The following is a 16929-nucleotide window of genomic DNA, read 5'->3' as shown; positions in this document are numbered from 1 at the left end:
TTTAAATCTTAGAGGTACGCACCAACAGGCTACTATTAGGAAAGACAACTATTTTTAATTAACCTGATTGATCCTATCCTTTTCAGGAGTTCACTGTGTTCCGAGCCCTATGATCAAACCCTTTAAGGGATGGTTGCTCCAGGACAACACATATGCGGATCATGGGAATCTCACGGTGTAACCTAGGGGTGGAGATCAAAGAATAGGTTGAAACACGCGTCCCGCTCCCACTTACTATAGACACTTTCCCCATTCACCTTGTTATTGACCTATGCAAATACTTTTTAAAGGGAGGCTGCATCCAAGGTGACACAAAGCCACACATGGATCTCACGTTGTGAACGTATAGGAACGTAGGAGCAAATTTTGATATGAATATCTTGTTTTATACCTTTTCTCCCACTAAAGTGTCCTACGTATTTTAGGGTTATTTAACATAAATAAAGTTGTCTAAGTCATTCTATCTAAGTCTATGCCTATTATAACTCCTATAAAAAGGTCTTTACACTTATTTTCTAGGTGAATTAAACCCTTTTAGTTAACCTAGTGACATTGCATGCTAACACTAAACTATGATTAATTCAACTCAAGTTCCAGGTTAGTTCCTAAGTAGGAGGTGTTTTGTAAACTGTACTTAAATACCTCCAGCCTAGACATAACCTAACCGGTAGAGTTCCCTTATAATCATAGTAACATTTTTCCTACTTAGTTCATTACAACTATTTTAAAACTAAGTAAAAAATAATTATATTCCTATTATAATTAAAATGATCTAAGTCTAACTAATTTTTAACAATTTAAAATTAATTAATTTATCCTACGATCCTATGTTTGCATGCAATTCTTGAATATAGATTAACGATCTCTAATCATTAATTTTAAAAATATTTTCAAAATTTAATGGTTAGTCTATAATCATGCTCTCTATGGTTTAATTTAATTAACAATCATATTATAATTAATTAAATAATTAAACCATAAAAAATGCATTACATGAATATAATATAACAATTATATTATCACTATGGATGTATCATGCTCAATGAATCTTGATTTTAATATTTAATTAACATAACTCCTTATATTAAGCTAAGCATGAAAATCATACAAGCATGCTCTATACATTGCATTAAATATAACTATTTATATTTAACCTATGTAATTACATGCTCAATCCTTTATTAATTTCATTAAATTAACATAACCGTTATATACAATATAAGTATTCTAATATATGAAAATGCATGAGCATGCTTAATCTAAGGTGGGATTATATCTAAATAACATCCAAAAAGCATTTAAAAAGCATATGAACCGATTAATTGGCCACTAGGATAAAATTAAAGAGTAAAATTACATCTATCTTACAAAATTGATCCTAAAAAGCATTCAACCACTCTATAACTGGACCAAAACTGATTGAATCGGCTGAAAATCGCTCGAACTGGGTCAAAACTGCTTGAACCAGATGAAAATCGCTTGAACCAGCCGAAAAAACTCTCAGACGACCGATCGAAATCACTTGCCCAATCAACGAACTAGTTAAACTAGCCAACGAATCGTTGGACCAGTCAACGACCCACACGCCAGACGTCGATCCGGACCGTTGTCGAATTAATCCGACCGCTAAACTAGGGCTGACGTCAGCATCTTCTATGTTACGCGTGATGTTGACGTCACGCTTGCGTCAGTAACATTTTTTTCCCGAATTCCAGCCTTCGTACCTCTGTTTTCCACCGTTTTTTTGCTAAATTTGGTCTTGATTTTCACCGATCTTCATCAAAAAAGACCTAATGTAGACTTGGACTTATAGAAGACTTAATTTACAGTTTAAATGTCCAAAATGCAGGGACCCTTACATGAATGAATCATATTAAAAAAATTATAAATTCTAATATCAATTAACCAAATTAGTTCACAGCAAAACCCAACAAGTTCATGTTTGGTGTTTATGGCAACACCATATTAACAACTACTTATTTTTCCTTTTATTATTTTTATGCATCTTAAATGAGGCACTCCATAGTACGTGAATATTATGACATATGCATGCAAGTGTTGCAAGTCGAGTGTTTGGGGTAACTTCTTTTTTAGGATGAAAATATCATGGACAGTGTCATGGTAATATAGTTCCTTGTATTGAGTTCCTTTTTACAAGTCTTGCTTTTGGTAAAATACACTTAAAAGACAATATGACATTTGTATGAGAGTCGTCATATCTTGATAGCATCTAGGTTGATGGATGTTTGAATGACATTGACCCATGGATTAATTATTAGTTAACGTGCTTGTACGAGCAGCAAGTCAAGGTGAAACTTAAAATAAGCTAACTATTCAAGATGGAATAACTGGCAATCAACAAGCATTTGTAAAACTACTAGTTGTAGTATGTGTGAGAGGCAAGATTGATATAAACTACCAAGTTAAGATACTTCTCGATATGTATTAGCTATAAATCATCTCAAAATTACCTAGTAAATTTGTTAAGTTAGTTGTATCCTATGTATGCATTGTAAAGTATATTATAGGCCCATTTAGCTTGTTACGACATGATTAAATAACATAAATCATCAACTAGTACTTGTTACGCATTTTAAGCTAGTTTGAGCACATTAAAGATTTAAAGTATTCACTAATGTAAGGTTATGACTTTATGATAGAAATGAGATGATCAAATGGATAAGAACCAATATGATGCAAAAATGATGCGACAAGACAACGACTATTAAAGGACTCTGTCCCAATGAACGTGAAAACTAGAGTTGTGACAATGAATACATATGAAAATGACATATATGGTTGATGGGTAGTCAACTTGCTCGCGCAGATATGAACACAACCCTGAGACTAAACTTCAATAACAATATATATGATATCTCAAGTCAACATTCAAGACAATATTGCAATACAAGTATATTAAATATTAATTGAGGAAAATAAAACGTTAACCATAGTACGAAAGAGCAACTATGCTTATGAAAATAACAATGGGTTTAGTGTTAGGTTCTAAAGTTGACCAAAGTTGAGTTGAAATTACGGTGTTGCATAGTTGAAAAGTGTAAGATTATAACACCTTACATATTAGATAGTTACTTGATAAAGAAGAACAATACTTACTCACTAGTTAAAGCAGGTTGCACAATACCAATGACAATAATAAGGAATCACTCAGGTGCATACAAGCTTAAGAAAAACGTTGCACTCATTTTCATTATTGTTATCTTTCCTTCTCATGAGTCATCATTTTTTTTTTGTTGATCAATAGAAAAAGTTTGAGCTTTGACATTATCCATTACATCACATATTTATACACACACACCATGTTGATACAAGAGGTTCAAATTTGACATTAAAAAAGACACCATATTCGAGTATCATGGGTGACTCCCTTTGAGAATAGGAATTTGAATGACAGTGTTGAATGACACGTGTGCCAAATGCATAACCCTAATGTTTGAGCTGATTGTCTATTTAATCATTGAAATTTTAGAAGAAACACTTTAACCCATGGGGTTGTTTGAAGACAATTTTAATTGAATTTTAGGCTTATTTTAACTAAGGGGGTGTTTGACACGTAGAGTTGAGTTGATAATTATTATAGGAGGAGAGTAATTTGGAGAGTTGATGCGAATAATGATATGAGAAATGTGAGTTAACACGAATAACGTGGTAATAAACCTCTTTAATAATTGGTGAACTAAACGGTGAGTGAGTTTTTTTTACCCACCCAACCCAATCCAATTTGGGGGCAAACGCTCCCTCATTGTTAGAGAGAGTGCAGTGGTTAAGTTGACAATTTTACTGTGTTGATTTGACAGAAATATCCATTTAATAATACTACTAATTGTATTTATTAATTCATTCTCTATTCTTCTTAGAATTCCCTCTAGCCATAGGTCGGTCGCCATGATACAATTCTAAATTGTCAGAGAGAAAAGTGGAAAAAAAAAAAAAAAAAACCCTAAACATAGAGGAGCTAATGACTAAACCATTTTTGTCAGAACAGAAAAAAAAAAAAGAATAATAAAAAATAAATGAACATTTAATTTTGAATGTCCCTATGAAAGCGCGGTATTATGAGTCAAAAAAGGCCAAAATCTACATCATAACGTTTGCCCTATTAAAAAAAAACTCTATTTCATGATTAATACCTTTTACGGTCCCCTATTTCTTCAGCACATATTTTATTCTGCTTTCTTTTTTATCGATTTAAAACCAAAGAGAATCGTTAGCGACGAGATAAGACAAAGTTAAAATTAACCACGAAACAAATAAATTATTTAGATTAAAATATGGTCTATTTTAAATATCAATAAATCTTAAACTTGATAATTTTAATTTAACAATAATAACAATTCGAAGAAATCAAAATGAGTATAGTTAAATGATTTTTTTATCATATAGTAGTATGGATAATTTTTTATATTATATCTATTTATTGTGTATCGCGTAATGTCCTCTTATAATTAAGGTGAGAACCATTGACATTAATGCGAAGTTTACAGATATTTATGAAAACAAACTTATAAGGTGAATAAGGGGGAGTATGGTACTCTCATAGTACTAGAATAATTCCCATAGTTCAATTGCATAATATTTATACTATCAACTTCGAAATCAGATATTTCATTTCCATTCCCATATTATAAAAAAAAAAAAAAAAAACAATGAAAACACTTTTTTAACCATTAGAGTTTGAGTCCATTTTTACTTGGTCCTCAAGCTTTAAAATGTTTTATTTTACTATTGATTTTTTAGTCTCATTTTTCATCTAGATCTGATAGTGAAAAAAAATAAGTGAAAACTAATGCCGTTATAATCAATTTAATTATTTTAGATCAATCAATGTGATTATTTAGTAACAAGTTTAAGTTAAAAGTATACATCTTGACGTTATGAGAATCTAATTGGAACAAAATTAAAAATTAAAATGTAATAATGTAATATTTGAAACCCTGTTAGATATTATATTAAACTTGTTTTCACTCATAAGTATGTTGGTCTAGGATGTCTTGTATTCAAGCCCTAGTCGTTGTTTCCTTTCTATTTAATTTTCATTTTCACTTGTGGGTTATTTTTCATATTTCAAGTTCATAAATGAGAAGTGTTAGATATTATATTAAATTCACCTTCACCGATAACCTTATTTTGGGTCAATTGGTAATTTAAGAAACCTAAGAACTAAACTCAAAATGAGTAGAAATGTAATATTTTGAAAGCTATAAATAAAATAAAAAATAAATTCAAAATAGAGGGAGTAAAAGATATTTTTTTCTATCAATTTTCAAGTAGTTTCATACATGGCCTAGATATCTTTAAAAAAGAAAAATAGAGTTGAAAAAATCACAAATAGTATTTTTTTTTGAAAAAAGCAATAAATAAACCAATTAAATTTAAATTTAATGAAAGTATATAAAAAATTGTGCAAATTTGAAAATTTGGACCATAATAACATTAAACAAAATTACTTTTGCCGCGAAATCAGTATTTTTTGTTTTTCCCATTGAAGATAATTTCATTTTCTTCTTAATGTAGAAATAATCGTCACGAAGGCTCGCTGTGAAAACCGTCGGCGATATTTAAGAGTGGTCGCCGACGTGGGGGCGTTTTGGCCGCTGCACAATTTTCTCCGACGAGTTGATCCACATCGTGGTCGATTTGTTTTCTCTCGATTTTCCTCTTCGTAGGACCTACCGATCTGCGACCATCTCTGTCTCCTTCTCACTTCGTTGGGCTCCACTCCTTTCTCCATCATTTCGCAGTGTAATCAAGCCAGCCAGCCAGCCAGCAAGCACAAGCAAACGCTTTCTCTTTGTCCCATAACTACTGGTTTTTTCACTCGCTTTCACTGCCTGCTTGTACCAAGCAGCTTCAGAAAGCTAGCCGGGACCATACGCTCTTGAATCCTGGATCGACGGTGATTTTTCTGTTGTTTATGTTCGGATTTTATGGCTTCGAATGCTGCTTATCGGAACGGGGGCTCTCAGAGAGGTTCCTTCAAGGTGGATCGGCCACCGCATGCTGCTTCTAACCTCAGGACTTCGTCGTTTAAGGCTAGGCCCTCTATTCGTCGGTCTACTTCTGCGTCTTTCGGTTCCAATGCAAATAAGGATGGGGATGGAGGTATCTGACTATGTATCCTTGTTTTGATTTTGAAAATTTGACTTGCGAAATCAAGTAGATAGAAAGCTGATTTGTTTTGCTTGTTTTCGTGGCTATTAATTTTTCTTTTTTTCTAGTCAAGTTTCCTATAATTACCATCTAGTGTTGCTTTGACTTCAGCCTTTTCTTCATTGTTCGATCTACGAATTTTTTTCCTCCCTCTTCAATGTTGTATATTTATCATATTTCGAAGTACGATTGTGGGTTTGGTGCATTCAGCACGTTAGGATGAATTAGAAGGATATTTGGAAACTGGACCTCGAACTCTTCGTCTTTTACTTGATGGAAATTATTTTTGCAAGTTTCTCTCCCTCTTTTCCATATGTAGCGTGCAATGACCAAGCCTTGGTTATTTTCTTCCATGTTTTATATGATTTGGCCAGTGCCAGGAAGAGTTCGTGTGGCTGTTAGATTACGACCCCGAAATGCAGAAGAGCAGGTGGCAGATGCAGATTTTGCTGATTGTGTGGAACTGCAGCCAGAGGTTAATAATAACATTATTATTGTTGCTCCATTCAAACACCGATAGAATTGCTTGTTGCTCAGCTCTTATCTTTTATGATTTATATTAATTTCCGCTGGACGCTCTTTTAGATGCAAATGTGTTCCTTAGCAGTCTTGTCTTGGTTGTAGGTTAAGGATCATTCAATAGTCCTTATCAGCTCATAGTTTGAAAAATTAAATATAGAGAACCAACTTAAATTTGCTTATCATTTCAATGCATCGATATTGAAAATTCTATCCCATTTTCAGCCAATCTCGAGCAGAAGAATAGAGCAAATAGTATTAGGAGATTAGAAAGAACATGTTTCTTGTCCGTTTAATTGAAGTAATTCCAGTCTCTCGAGAATGGATGACAAACAAGATTCACTTACTAGTAGTGGTACATTTGAGAATTATTAGATTACTTCAGGATAGAAGTTTTCCCTGGGCCAACAACAATATATTGACATTGAATTCTGGAATATTGGAAATCAATTTAATAAAATGGGTTAAATATGATGGAAACAGAAAACATAGGAAATCACCTCCCCACTTCTAATGGCCAAATTCAAACGAACTCTTTTTTTTTTTTTTCACATTATAATATTCGACATTGACCTTATTTTGTTACTTCATGGCAGCTTAAAAGATTGAAACTTCGAAAGAACAATTGGGATTCTGACACATATGAATTTGATGAGGTGCTGACTGAATCTGCATCACAGAAGCGTGTGTATGAAGTGGTTGCAAAGCCGGTAGTGGAGGTGCGTCATGCTTGCGATATTATTTAGTTTTGTCAGTGGGAACCAGATGTATGTCATGCCAAAAAGTTGTAATTTTTATCATTCATCTGGTTGACTGTATGATGATGTATGATTCACACTAGCATGGCATATTTTACATTCCTGCTGCGTAAGATCTTATTTTATTTCATTTTCTTCTTCTTCTGATGGTGATGATCTGCTTCATTTTCTAGAGTGTTCTAGATGGTTATAATGGGACCGTGATGGCTTATGGCCAGACTGGTACGGGGAAGACATTTACGCTTGGACGATTAGGAGATGAAGATACTTCCAATCGTGGCATTATGGTCCGTGCTATGGAGGATATTTTAGCCGATGTATCACCAGAAACAGATCTAGTTTCAGTCTCTTATCTGCAGGTGTTAATCCACTGGAGAACATACTACACATGTTGTTTGATTATGCTGTTTAACTCTTGTGGTTTTCTGGATTTTCCTTCATACTTTTTTGTAGCTCCAGATTTTTAATTTATGCAAGTCTTTTGGTACATTGCAAGCAACTTACTGTCTTATGTTCGGGCTTCTGTTGTTTAGCTTTATATGGAGACTCTACAAGACTTGCTTGATCCAGCAAATGATAATATCCCATTTGTGGAAGATCCAAAAACCGGTGATGTTTCCGTACCTGGGGCAACTGTAGTAGAAATCAGAAATCAAAGCAGTTTTCTGGAGCTACTTCGTCTGGGGGAGGCCCACCGGTTTGCTGCCAATACGAAGTTGAATACCGAGTCTTCTCGTAGCCATGCAATTCTGATGGTGAATAATTAGCATCTTACCGTTTATATATTCTTATGTGACTGTAAATTAATATTTCATGATATACAATTTACTTGATAATTCAAATTATATCAACGCTGTAGTGCAGGTACATGTTAAAAGATCTGTTGTGAGGGAAGAGGTCCTTTCAGGTGAAGAGGGTGAACCTTCAGAGTTGGGTAGACCTTTCAGGCCACTTATACGAAAGAGCAAGCTGGTCGTAGTGGATTTGGCAGGGTCCGAGCGTATTCACAAGTCAGGTATGTTCCACTTTCATCTCCAGGGATCATCTCCAGGGACTGTAACAGATTATATGCTGAAATCTTGTGTGTCTTTACTTTTGTTGGCGGAGATGATGCCTTAATAATCTTCAGTTAGCAGCGTGGTTGAAATAAATATCAGGCGTTGCTATTGATTATTTATTTATTTATTTATTTTTATAAGAAATGGTGTATTATAAATAAAAAGGGACAGTTGCTATTGATTATTAATTTTCCATAAAGGGTCTTCCTAGTGAACCAAAATAGGTCGTCATCTGGTTAATGGTGAGAGAAGTATGTCATAAAGATTGCATAGAGTAAAGGAAAAGAACAAAAAAGAAAAAGTAAAGGAAAAGAAGAAAAAAGAAATAAAGGATAAGAGGAAAAGGAGGAAAAAAAAAAAAAGAGCATTGATCTTTAAGACTTCGATCTTGTTCTTTAAACCCAGTCTACTTAGAAATGGATAAATATTATCTTTAGGGGAGAGATAAGAGTACCATAGTTGGTACATCAATATATCATTTTGTAGTTTAATTTGATAAATTAATTATGTTATATTGACACAACTTTGTAGTAGTATTTACTTCAATGAATTTGATTCATTTATAGCCAATATTTTTAACAAATATGTAAAGTACTTTTTTTTTTTTCCTTTTGAAAACCACACTGGGTTGCCTAGTAGTCAATAAGGGTCATGTGAATAATAAAGGACTTAAAGAAAATGGATTCAAGCTATGGTGGGGTTTAATTTTCTTTTGTTTTTTCCTTTTTAATGAAAAAACTTTTCATAGGAAAAAAATGAAAGAATACAAGGGCATACACAAAGGTAAGACCCACAAAAAAAGGAATCAAACTATAAGACAAGGCTCAATCAAGAGAAATGAGACCAAGCTAACAATGACATAAGAGCCTAGAAACCAAGCCATGATGGGGTTCAATATCCCATGAGTTAATTTACAACCAAATGTAGTAGGGTTAGGTGGTTGTCCTATAAGAATAGTCAAAGATGCACCCAAGCTGGTGCGGAAAAAAAATTTGCTCTTTCGAAATGTGCTCATCTCTGATCCTTTTCTTGCAGGGAGTGAGGGGCATCTGTTGGAGGAAGCCAAGTCTATAAATCTATCACTTAGTGCTCTAGGAAAGTGCATAAATGCTTTGGCAGAAAATAGTGCTCATGTTCCAATACGTGATTCCAAACTTACGAGATTGCTCAGAGATTCATTTGGAGGTAAGACTTACAGGTCATGGGTTTCTATTTGCTCTATTGTAGTAATTTTTGATTCGATACTGATAAGGAATGCCTTTGATCAATGAAAGTAGATATAGAGAACATTGGAAAAGATATCTAATCCTAGCATGCTAATATATTCCATTAACAAATGTAAGTGGAACCTTCTCGAACATAATAGCAACAAATGCTCGAAGAGGCAATCAACTGATATCGATTACACTCTGTCAGTTGTAATGGAATAGGCCAAGTTGTCCTAGAATTGTGCTTTTCCCATGGCTGCCATGCAGTAGACAAGTTATCGCATTATCGAAGCACCATTTTCAACCCACACTATGAGGGCAAGGTGTGTTTTGGGTTGGAGTAATGATAGGATTGTGGTAAGAAGTTTATTAGAGATGTTATAGGGAGGCATAGCTGGTAAGTTTGTCAGACAATGAGAAACAATAGGATTGTGTATATTAGTAGTTAGCTGGTAAGTTTGTAAGACAATAGAAATGTGTATATGCTGGGTTTATTCTTGAGAGAGAAATAAGCCTCTTCAGAGTTTAGTGTTTTTTTTTTTTTTTTAGTACAACAATTGTGGGATAGGAGATCGAGATTCGAGCCTCCCACCTCTAGAATGGGAGGCCATGATAATTACCGATGAGCTAAGCTTACTTTGGCTGCCTCTTCAGAGTTTATTAAACCTTTTTATTTTTCTTTGATATTGTAATGTAGTTTATCCCCCTTTTCTTGATTTTCAATTGCGAGTTCAGTTGCCTATCAGTTCCTTTGGGTAGTTTGTTTTCAAGGTATTAATACAAATGACTTAGTGCGGAAAATGTGGGCAACTGTGAATAAATGAAGTAAAATATTATTAGTTTTGTTGGGGTACTTGTCGCTTTCTTCTCCCAGGTTCTAAAATAGCAATCTCAATTCAATATTCTGATAATCATTTCTTTAGTGGATGGATTATGCTATCACAATATCTCTATTATCTTGCTTTCATTTTCTTATTTTGTGTCAGTTGATTATGGGGATGCTTTTCGGAGTTTTTATAGACCCTTTTAGCAGTTAGCTTTGATGTCCCTATTTTAGTTTCACTTTTTCTTTCATGAACCTTAGTGGTTGTGGAAGTTGTAGTCTTTTTATCAGGGAAACAAATGTTGCCACATTGTTTTCTCCTACTGCCCATCCTCTTTTAAAGTTGTTATTTATGTCATACAGGTTCAGCAAGAACTTCTCTGATTGTGACAATTGGTCCATCTCCACGCCATCGAGGAGAGACTGCAAGCACTATTCTGTTCGGCCAAAGGGTGATTCTTTTGAGTTTTCTTAGTTAACAATGTGGTTCATATTACAGACTATTTTTCTTCAATCTTGCATGTTTTTGGAGTATCTCTATCAGCGTTTACATCTCCTCTCATTTGTTCCCATCTTCATTATGTGAAAAATCTATTTGTTACTATTTAGATGAAATAATCTTAATTGCCCTTTCTGTCACAGGCAATGAAGGTGGAAAATATGTTGAAAATAAAAGAGGAATTTGATTATAAAAGTTTGTCAAGAAAGCTTGAAGTACAGCTGGACAAACTGATTGCTGAAAATGAAAGACAACAGAAAGCTTTTGAAGATGAAATTGAAAAGATACATCTAGAAGCTCAAAACCGCATATCTGAGGCTGAGAGAAATTTTGCTGATGCTTTAGAGGTATATATAATTTCTCATAGTAGCTTTAAGTATCATGTTGCCCAACCTTTCAACTATATTGCTGGTCAATTAATTAAATGTAACATGTCACAGTAAAAGTTGCGCATCCCTCCTGCTTCAATTTTACACTGTTTAATTGTCTATTTATGAATTTTTTTTGAAAAGTATTTGTGAATATATAGATTCTGAGAAAGTTATCGAAGGTTGAAATTCTTGTTTCCCCTTGAATGACGAACTGGTAGTTTCTTGATTTTGACTTAGGGATTGTGGAACCCTTACTACATGTTTAATCGCTGGGCATGTAACTACTGTTGTAGCTTGTAATTTTTTTGAGTTATATGTTCTTTATCTTGCTTCATAAACGTAATCTCTAAAGAGAAGGAAATGTTAAGAAATGCTTTCAGCTTGTTTAGGACAGTTTCTTCCTTTTTTTTAATTTTTAATTTTTGCTTCTCAAAACATTTTTCTACAAGCATTCTCATATATGTTCTTAGAATCTTACATAAGCTCCCTTCTATCTCTGACTATTAGAATTGGTGGGTTTTTTCTTTTCTTTTCTCTCTCTCTTTTGGCTTCCTGTAGTGATGAGGGCCAGGGGCATTCGTCACCACTTATGTTGTTTGAAATAATTTAATGTCTTCTGTAGAAGGAAAGTAAAAAATGCCAGTTGGATTATATGGAAACTGTCAAGAAATTGGAAGAGAAGTTGGTCTTGAACCAGCCAAAGATTGATCATGACGATTCTATCCGTGACAAATGGAGTGGACAGGTAAAAATATCTATTTCCTGCGTTAGTTTTCTTCAGCAGGAGCCTTTTACTGTTGATCAATGTTGTTAAACGTTGGTTACATGATTTTGAACATTTTCACATGTGTCTACTAAAATTGGTATTTTTTATATGTTAAAGTCCCGTTTTATCTCAATGCCTGAATGTTGTATGATTTTCCAAATCTTTGTCAAATTTCTTGGATTGTCCTTTAAATTTTTTTATTCCTTTCTAACCAAATCAACCACAAAATAACTGTTGAGGCATTCTGTCAAAGCACTTCAGCCATTAAAGTTTTAATAGTTATGCAGCCACTTGCAAATTCTATTGCTGTAATTGATATCCACCATTTTCATTGTCGTTTCAGGCTTTCTGCATTTTGAATTTGAATTGTTCGAAATACTACATTTTACTATTTATTTGAGTCCATAGCATGATGCACCTTGTCTATTGTTGATGGTGGAGACTCAAATTCTCTCTCTTGGTTAAGGATGATTATCTGACATTCAAGCAATGGTTTTGGAGGATTATGTAGGGGGGCTTCGTTTCTGCTGCTGAAGAAGTTGAAGTGAAAAAGTTACTTGAAAATGAAGTAAACCTGCGAAAGGTGGCTGAAGAGGAGGTCAACAGGCTTAGACATCAGCTAGAGCTATACAGGCAGCCAAATGTGTGTAGTCATCTGATAAATGGATTAATTCAACAGTAATGTTCGATTTATGTCAATATCTATGCGGACATGGCAACTGAATGTGCTTTATGGTGCATAGGTAGGTGAAGAATCTGATGTTGTAAAACTCTCTAAAGTTTTGGAGGAGGAGGCTCTTGAGAAAAAGAAACTTGAAGAAGAAGTAATAATATTACGGAGCCAATTGTTGCAACTGACCCTTGAAGCTGAGCAGGTAGTGGTTACACAGAAAATAATTCCGTTGTCTTGTTATAGACCTAGGGTTGCTTTTTGTTGTATACCCTAAGTCACAATGCTCTTGCTACCTTTAACTTGATTTGGAAGTATTTTAAGTTCTTTATTTGCATAGAACATGCACAATATTGATTGTATATTTCTAAAAAGCATGGGACACTTTAGTTTGGCTGGCATGTCTGTGTCCTACACTTGTTGGACACTTGTTGGACATGTATTGGGCACTTGTTAGTACAACATATGTGTCAGACAGACATAGAATACTTGTTGAGTAGATTAAAAAAACAAATATATGACAATAATAATGAATATTGAGTGTGAAATACACAAAATTAAGTTTTTTAAATATATAAATGTATCAACTCATTTACTTATAAATTTCTTTTGGTATAAAATGATATATATTTTTAAAAATAAATATTTTAATAAACGTGTCCTAGATTTTAAAAAAATGACGTCTCTGTGTCGTGTCGTATCCGTGTCTGTGCTTCTTAGGTATATTTCATTTTAAATTAAAGTGAGTTCTAGAAATATTGAGTCGCTAAGATTAGGTAGTAGTCTCATTCTTTGACCTATCGCACTAGAAGATCATGGCCTTTTGTGTATGAAAATTAAAATGGGGGTGGGAGGGAGTCTAGGCAACCACTTAAAGAAAGATGTATTGTGCTGATGGCATCATAATTTGTAAACCAAATGGTTTTGTTGCTTGCATGCAGATGAGGAAGTGTCTTGATAGGGGTGGAGCTGAGAATGGATTTCCCGCTTATGATACTCCCATGTCTCCCTTTAGACATTCTCAACTCAAAGAAACAAAGAGCGGTCACAAGCCACAAGTTGCCACTCTTTTTGAACAAGGTAAACAAGACTTTAGCAATTTAATTTTGCACTGACGTCATTCTTTTCCCCACACACATATATATATTAATGTTTATGTTATTTCTTGCCTCCTTGGCAGTTGGTTTGCAAAAAATATTGTCCTTGCTGGACTCGGAAGATGCCAATGTACGAATTCATGCTGTTAAAGTATTAGCCAATCTTGCTGCTGAAGGTATGTTTTGCTCTTAAGGATATTTATCACATGTTCGCGATGTTTAATATTTTTTTTTATCCATATGTGTCAATATATAGATCAGTTTCTTATCAAGATGAATATTTATACATAAAGTAATAGATTTCTGTTTTCTGTGCTCTACAATGATACTATTGTCTCTTCTCTCAATGCCCTACTTTATTTCTGAGTTTTATGGTAGCTTTTGACATTTTGATTAGCAGAGTCGAACCAGAAGAGGATTGTCGAAGCAGGGGGTCTTATTTCATTACTGATGCTTCTTAGAAGCTATGAGGATGAAACGGTTAGAAGAGTAGCAGCTGGTGCAATTGCCAACCTTGCTATGAATGGTAACGTTCATCAATAATTTTTGGCTACTGACAGCATCTTATCGACTGTATGTTGCATCCTCATTTTCAGTTTCTTTGATTTGAAATAATTATATTTTACTTTTTCTTCATAACAGAAGCCAATCAAGAACGAATAATGGCTGAAGGGGGAATTAGTCTACTGTCATTAACTGCCAATGCTGCCGAGGACCCACAAACTTTGCGCATGGTTGCTGGAGCCATTGCTAATTTGTGTGGCAATGGTAATGAAAATAGAACTTCATCTCTTGGCAGTACCCATCACTAAGTTACATTAGTAAATTATTTACCACGATATAGGATTTGTGTTTCCTCTATTGATTGATAGAGGAAGACCAATGATTATATTGAGATTATTTTAATAATATTTTCTTAATCTGAAATTACAATAGAAATTATCTCCAAATCTTAAGAAGCAGCAGCCACCTTGGTGAGAAATATATAGGTTTAGAGAGATTTTAGTTTGACGTATATTTCCCCCCATTAAGTTTATGAAGTTTTTTACTTGGGATATATCTGTCTGTTGATTTCAGGCTTATGCATATCATATCATATTAGTTACTATGTTTTGGTCTCTCTAAATCTTACCAGAAAAACTACAGTCGAAACTGAGATCTGAAGGTGGTTTAAAAGCCTTGCTAGGAATGGTGCGATGTGGACATCCAGATGTTCTTTCTCAAGTTGCTCGTGGAGTAGCAAACTTTGCAAAATGCGAATCCCGAGCAGCTAGTCATGGTAAATGCCCAATTTAACGATTTTGTTATAACATAGTTATCAATGTCGGTGAACTTTGCTAGTCAGATTAATTGCTCTTTCTTGCAGGGATGAACAGTGGCAGATCCCTTTTGATAGAAGATGGAGCACTTCCTTGGATCATACAAAATGCAAATAATGAAGTGGCACCCATCCGTCGCCATATCGAGCTAGCTCTGTGCCATTTAGCACAACATGGTTAGTCAGGCTTTGATAAGTCATCTGCTATATCAAATTTGAATCCCCTTCTAATCTTTCATTAAATTTCCAATTTTCCAGAAGTAAATGCAAAGGAGATGATTGGTGGAGGTGCACTTTGGGAGTTAATTCGCATATCGCGGGATTGTTCTCGAGAGGACATAAGGAATCTTGCTCGTCGAACACTGACTTCCAGTCCTGTGTTTCGATCCGAAATGCGAAGACTGAGAATCGAATGCTAAAGTTTCTTCCACCAAAGACGTCTTGGGATTTCTTTCTAACCTTGTCCTGGGGCTTTGCTTGGATGGAAGAACTTCCTAGTATCACGGTTGCATCTCAATCTCTCACAAGTCTTCCTGCTTAATGAAAAAAGCACAGGTAAGTTGAACTCTCTCATTACTTTATTAAGCACAGGCTTTTGATGCTTAATCCTGGGGGCAACTTCCTTTTTTATTAAGCATTAAAAGCCTTTGATTAGAATGGATTGGGAAACATTATTGGAATAGGAGAAAGAAAGGAGGAGAGAGAAAGAGAGAGGAAAAGTTTTGTAGAGTGAGAGTCCCGAGCTCCCTTAAACTGGGACCCACTTAGTGATGGAAATTTATTAGATCGAATATTGTATAAAAATTGATCTGAAATGCAAGCTGTTAACATTTCAATTTTTTTTTTAATCTTTCCTGGCAGTTTCTGTCCCCTTTTCCCTTCAACCACTGCCAATCCCTAAACATGGAATTTCCTTGAAAATGTTTTCCCCCACCAGATACTCTGTGGGTGCAAGGGGAATCAATTATTATTATCTTATGCTATGTCTAACTCATTAATATGATTATAAAGATCTTCAATAACTTAATTTATTTGCTTAACTCATTATTCTTGTAAACATCCTTTTAATCTTGTAATTTGAAACAAGCAGAAAAGACCGGCTGACAGCTGAGATAGGGAATTGTGACCAATTTGTGCATAATTCTCATCAATCTCATAAGAGTGCTTGGATAAATTGGAGGGTACGTAACTTATCGAGTTATTGTGCCTTTCTGAATGAATTAATGGGAAATTTTATTTTATATTTAAGAAAAAATTTTAGAGCTTGTTAGACATTTGATTCCAAATAAATATATTACTTTCCTTTTGTGATTATAGTCTTCTTTAACCCTAAAGTAGAAAGTTAAAAGACTATTTTGATAACATTTTGTTTTCTGTTTTCTGTTTTCTATTTTATTTAACTTTTGCACTTTTCTTAAAACACGTTTGAAGTCTAAAGAAAATCTCAATAACAAAGTTTAATTTTAAAATGGAAAATGAAATGATTACAGTATGGGTTGGGGTTCCTTTCATGGTTCGGCTTCAAGAGTATCAATTGAATTTAAGAGAATTTGGTCAGTATAGTTTTAGAAATTCAGTTGCATCCATTCAATTTAAGTAGAAGTTATTTTTAGACTTACCTTTATAAAATACCGCCCTTATAAATCACAATTCACAAGCCTGTATTACACC

The 16929-nt window shown here is 34.2% G+C and overlaps 1 protein-coding gene across 2 annotated transcripts; it reads left to right on the top strand.

The window, feature by feature from the left end:
- Positions 1–5518: 5518 nt before the first annotated feature.
- Positions 5519–16106, top strand: LOC120086331 (kinesin-like protein KIN-UB). 2 transcript variants are annotated; one of them, XM_039042937.1, is made up of 19 exons: positions 5519–6123; positions 6546–6646; positions 7287–7409; positions 7622–7807; positions 7982–8203; positions 8313–8463; positions 9542–9691; positions 10901–10989; positions 11180–11383; positions 12030–12152; positions 12685–12816; positions 12917–13048; positions 13785–13923; positions 14024–14116; positions 14341–14466; positions 14583–14708; positions 15076–15219; positions 15307–15435; positions 15517–16106. In XM_039042937.1, exons 1-19 carry the CDS (start codon positions 5949–5951, stop codon positions 15675–15677), a joined length of 2706 nt encoding a protein of 901 aa, XP_038898865.1. In that variant the 5' UTR covers positions 5519–5948; the 3' UTR covers positions 15678–16106. The 2 variants fall into 2 exon arrangements, with proteins under 2 accessions (XP_038898865.1, XP_038898855.1); XM_039042927.1 differs by having other exon boundaries at positions 14338–14466.
- Positions 16107–16929: the final 823 nt, after the last annotated feature.

This window comes from Benincasa hispida, chromosome 1, assembly GCF_009727055.1.
Source record: "Benincasa hispida cultivar B227 chromosome 1, ASM972705v1, whole genome shotgun sequence".
NCBI classification, from domain to species: domain Eukaryota; kingdom Viridiplantae; phylum Streptophyta; class Magnoliopsida; order Cucurbitales; family Cucurbitaceae; genus Benincasa; species Benincasa hispida.
The sequence above is the reverse complement of the archived record's forward strand: the minus strand, read 5'-3'. Positions and strand labels throughout refer to the sequence as shown.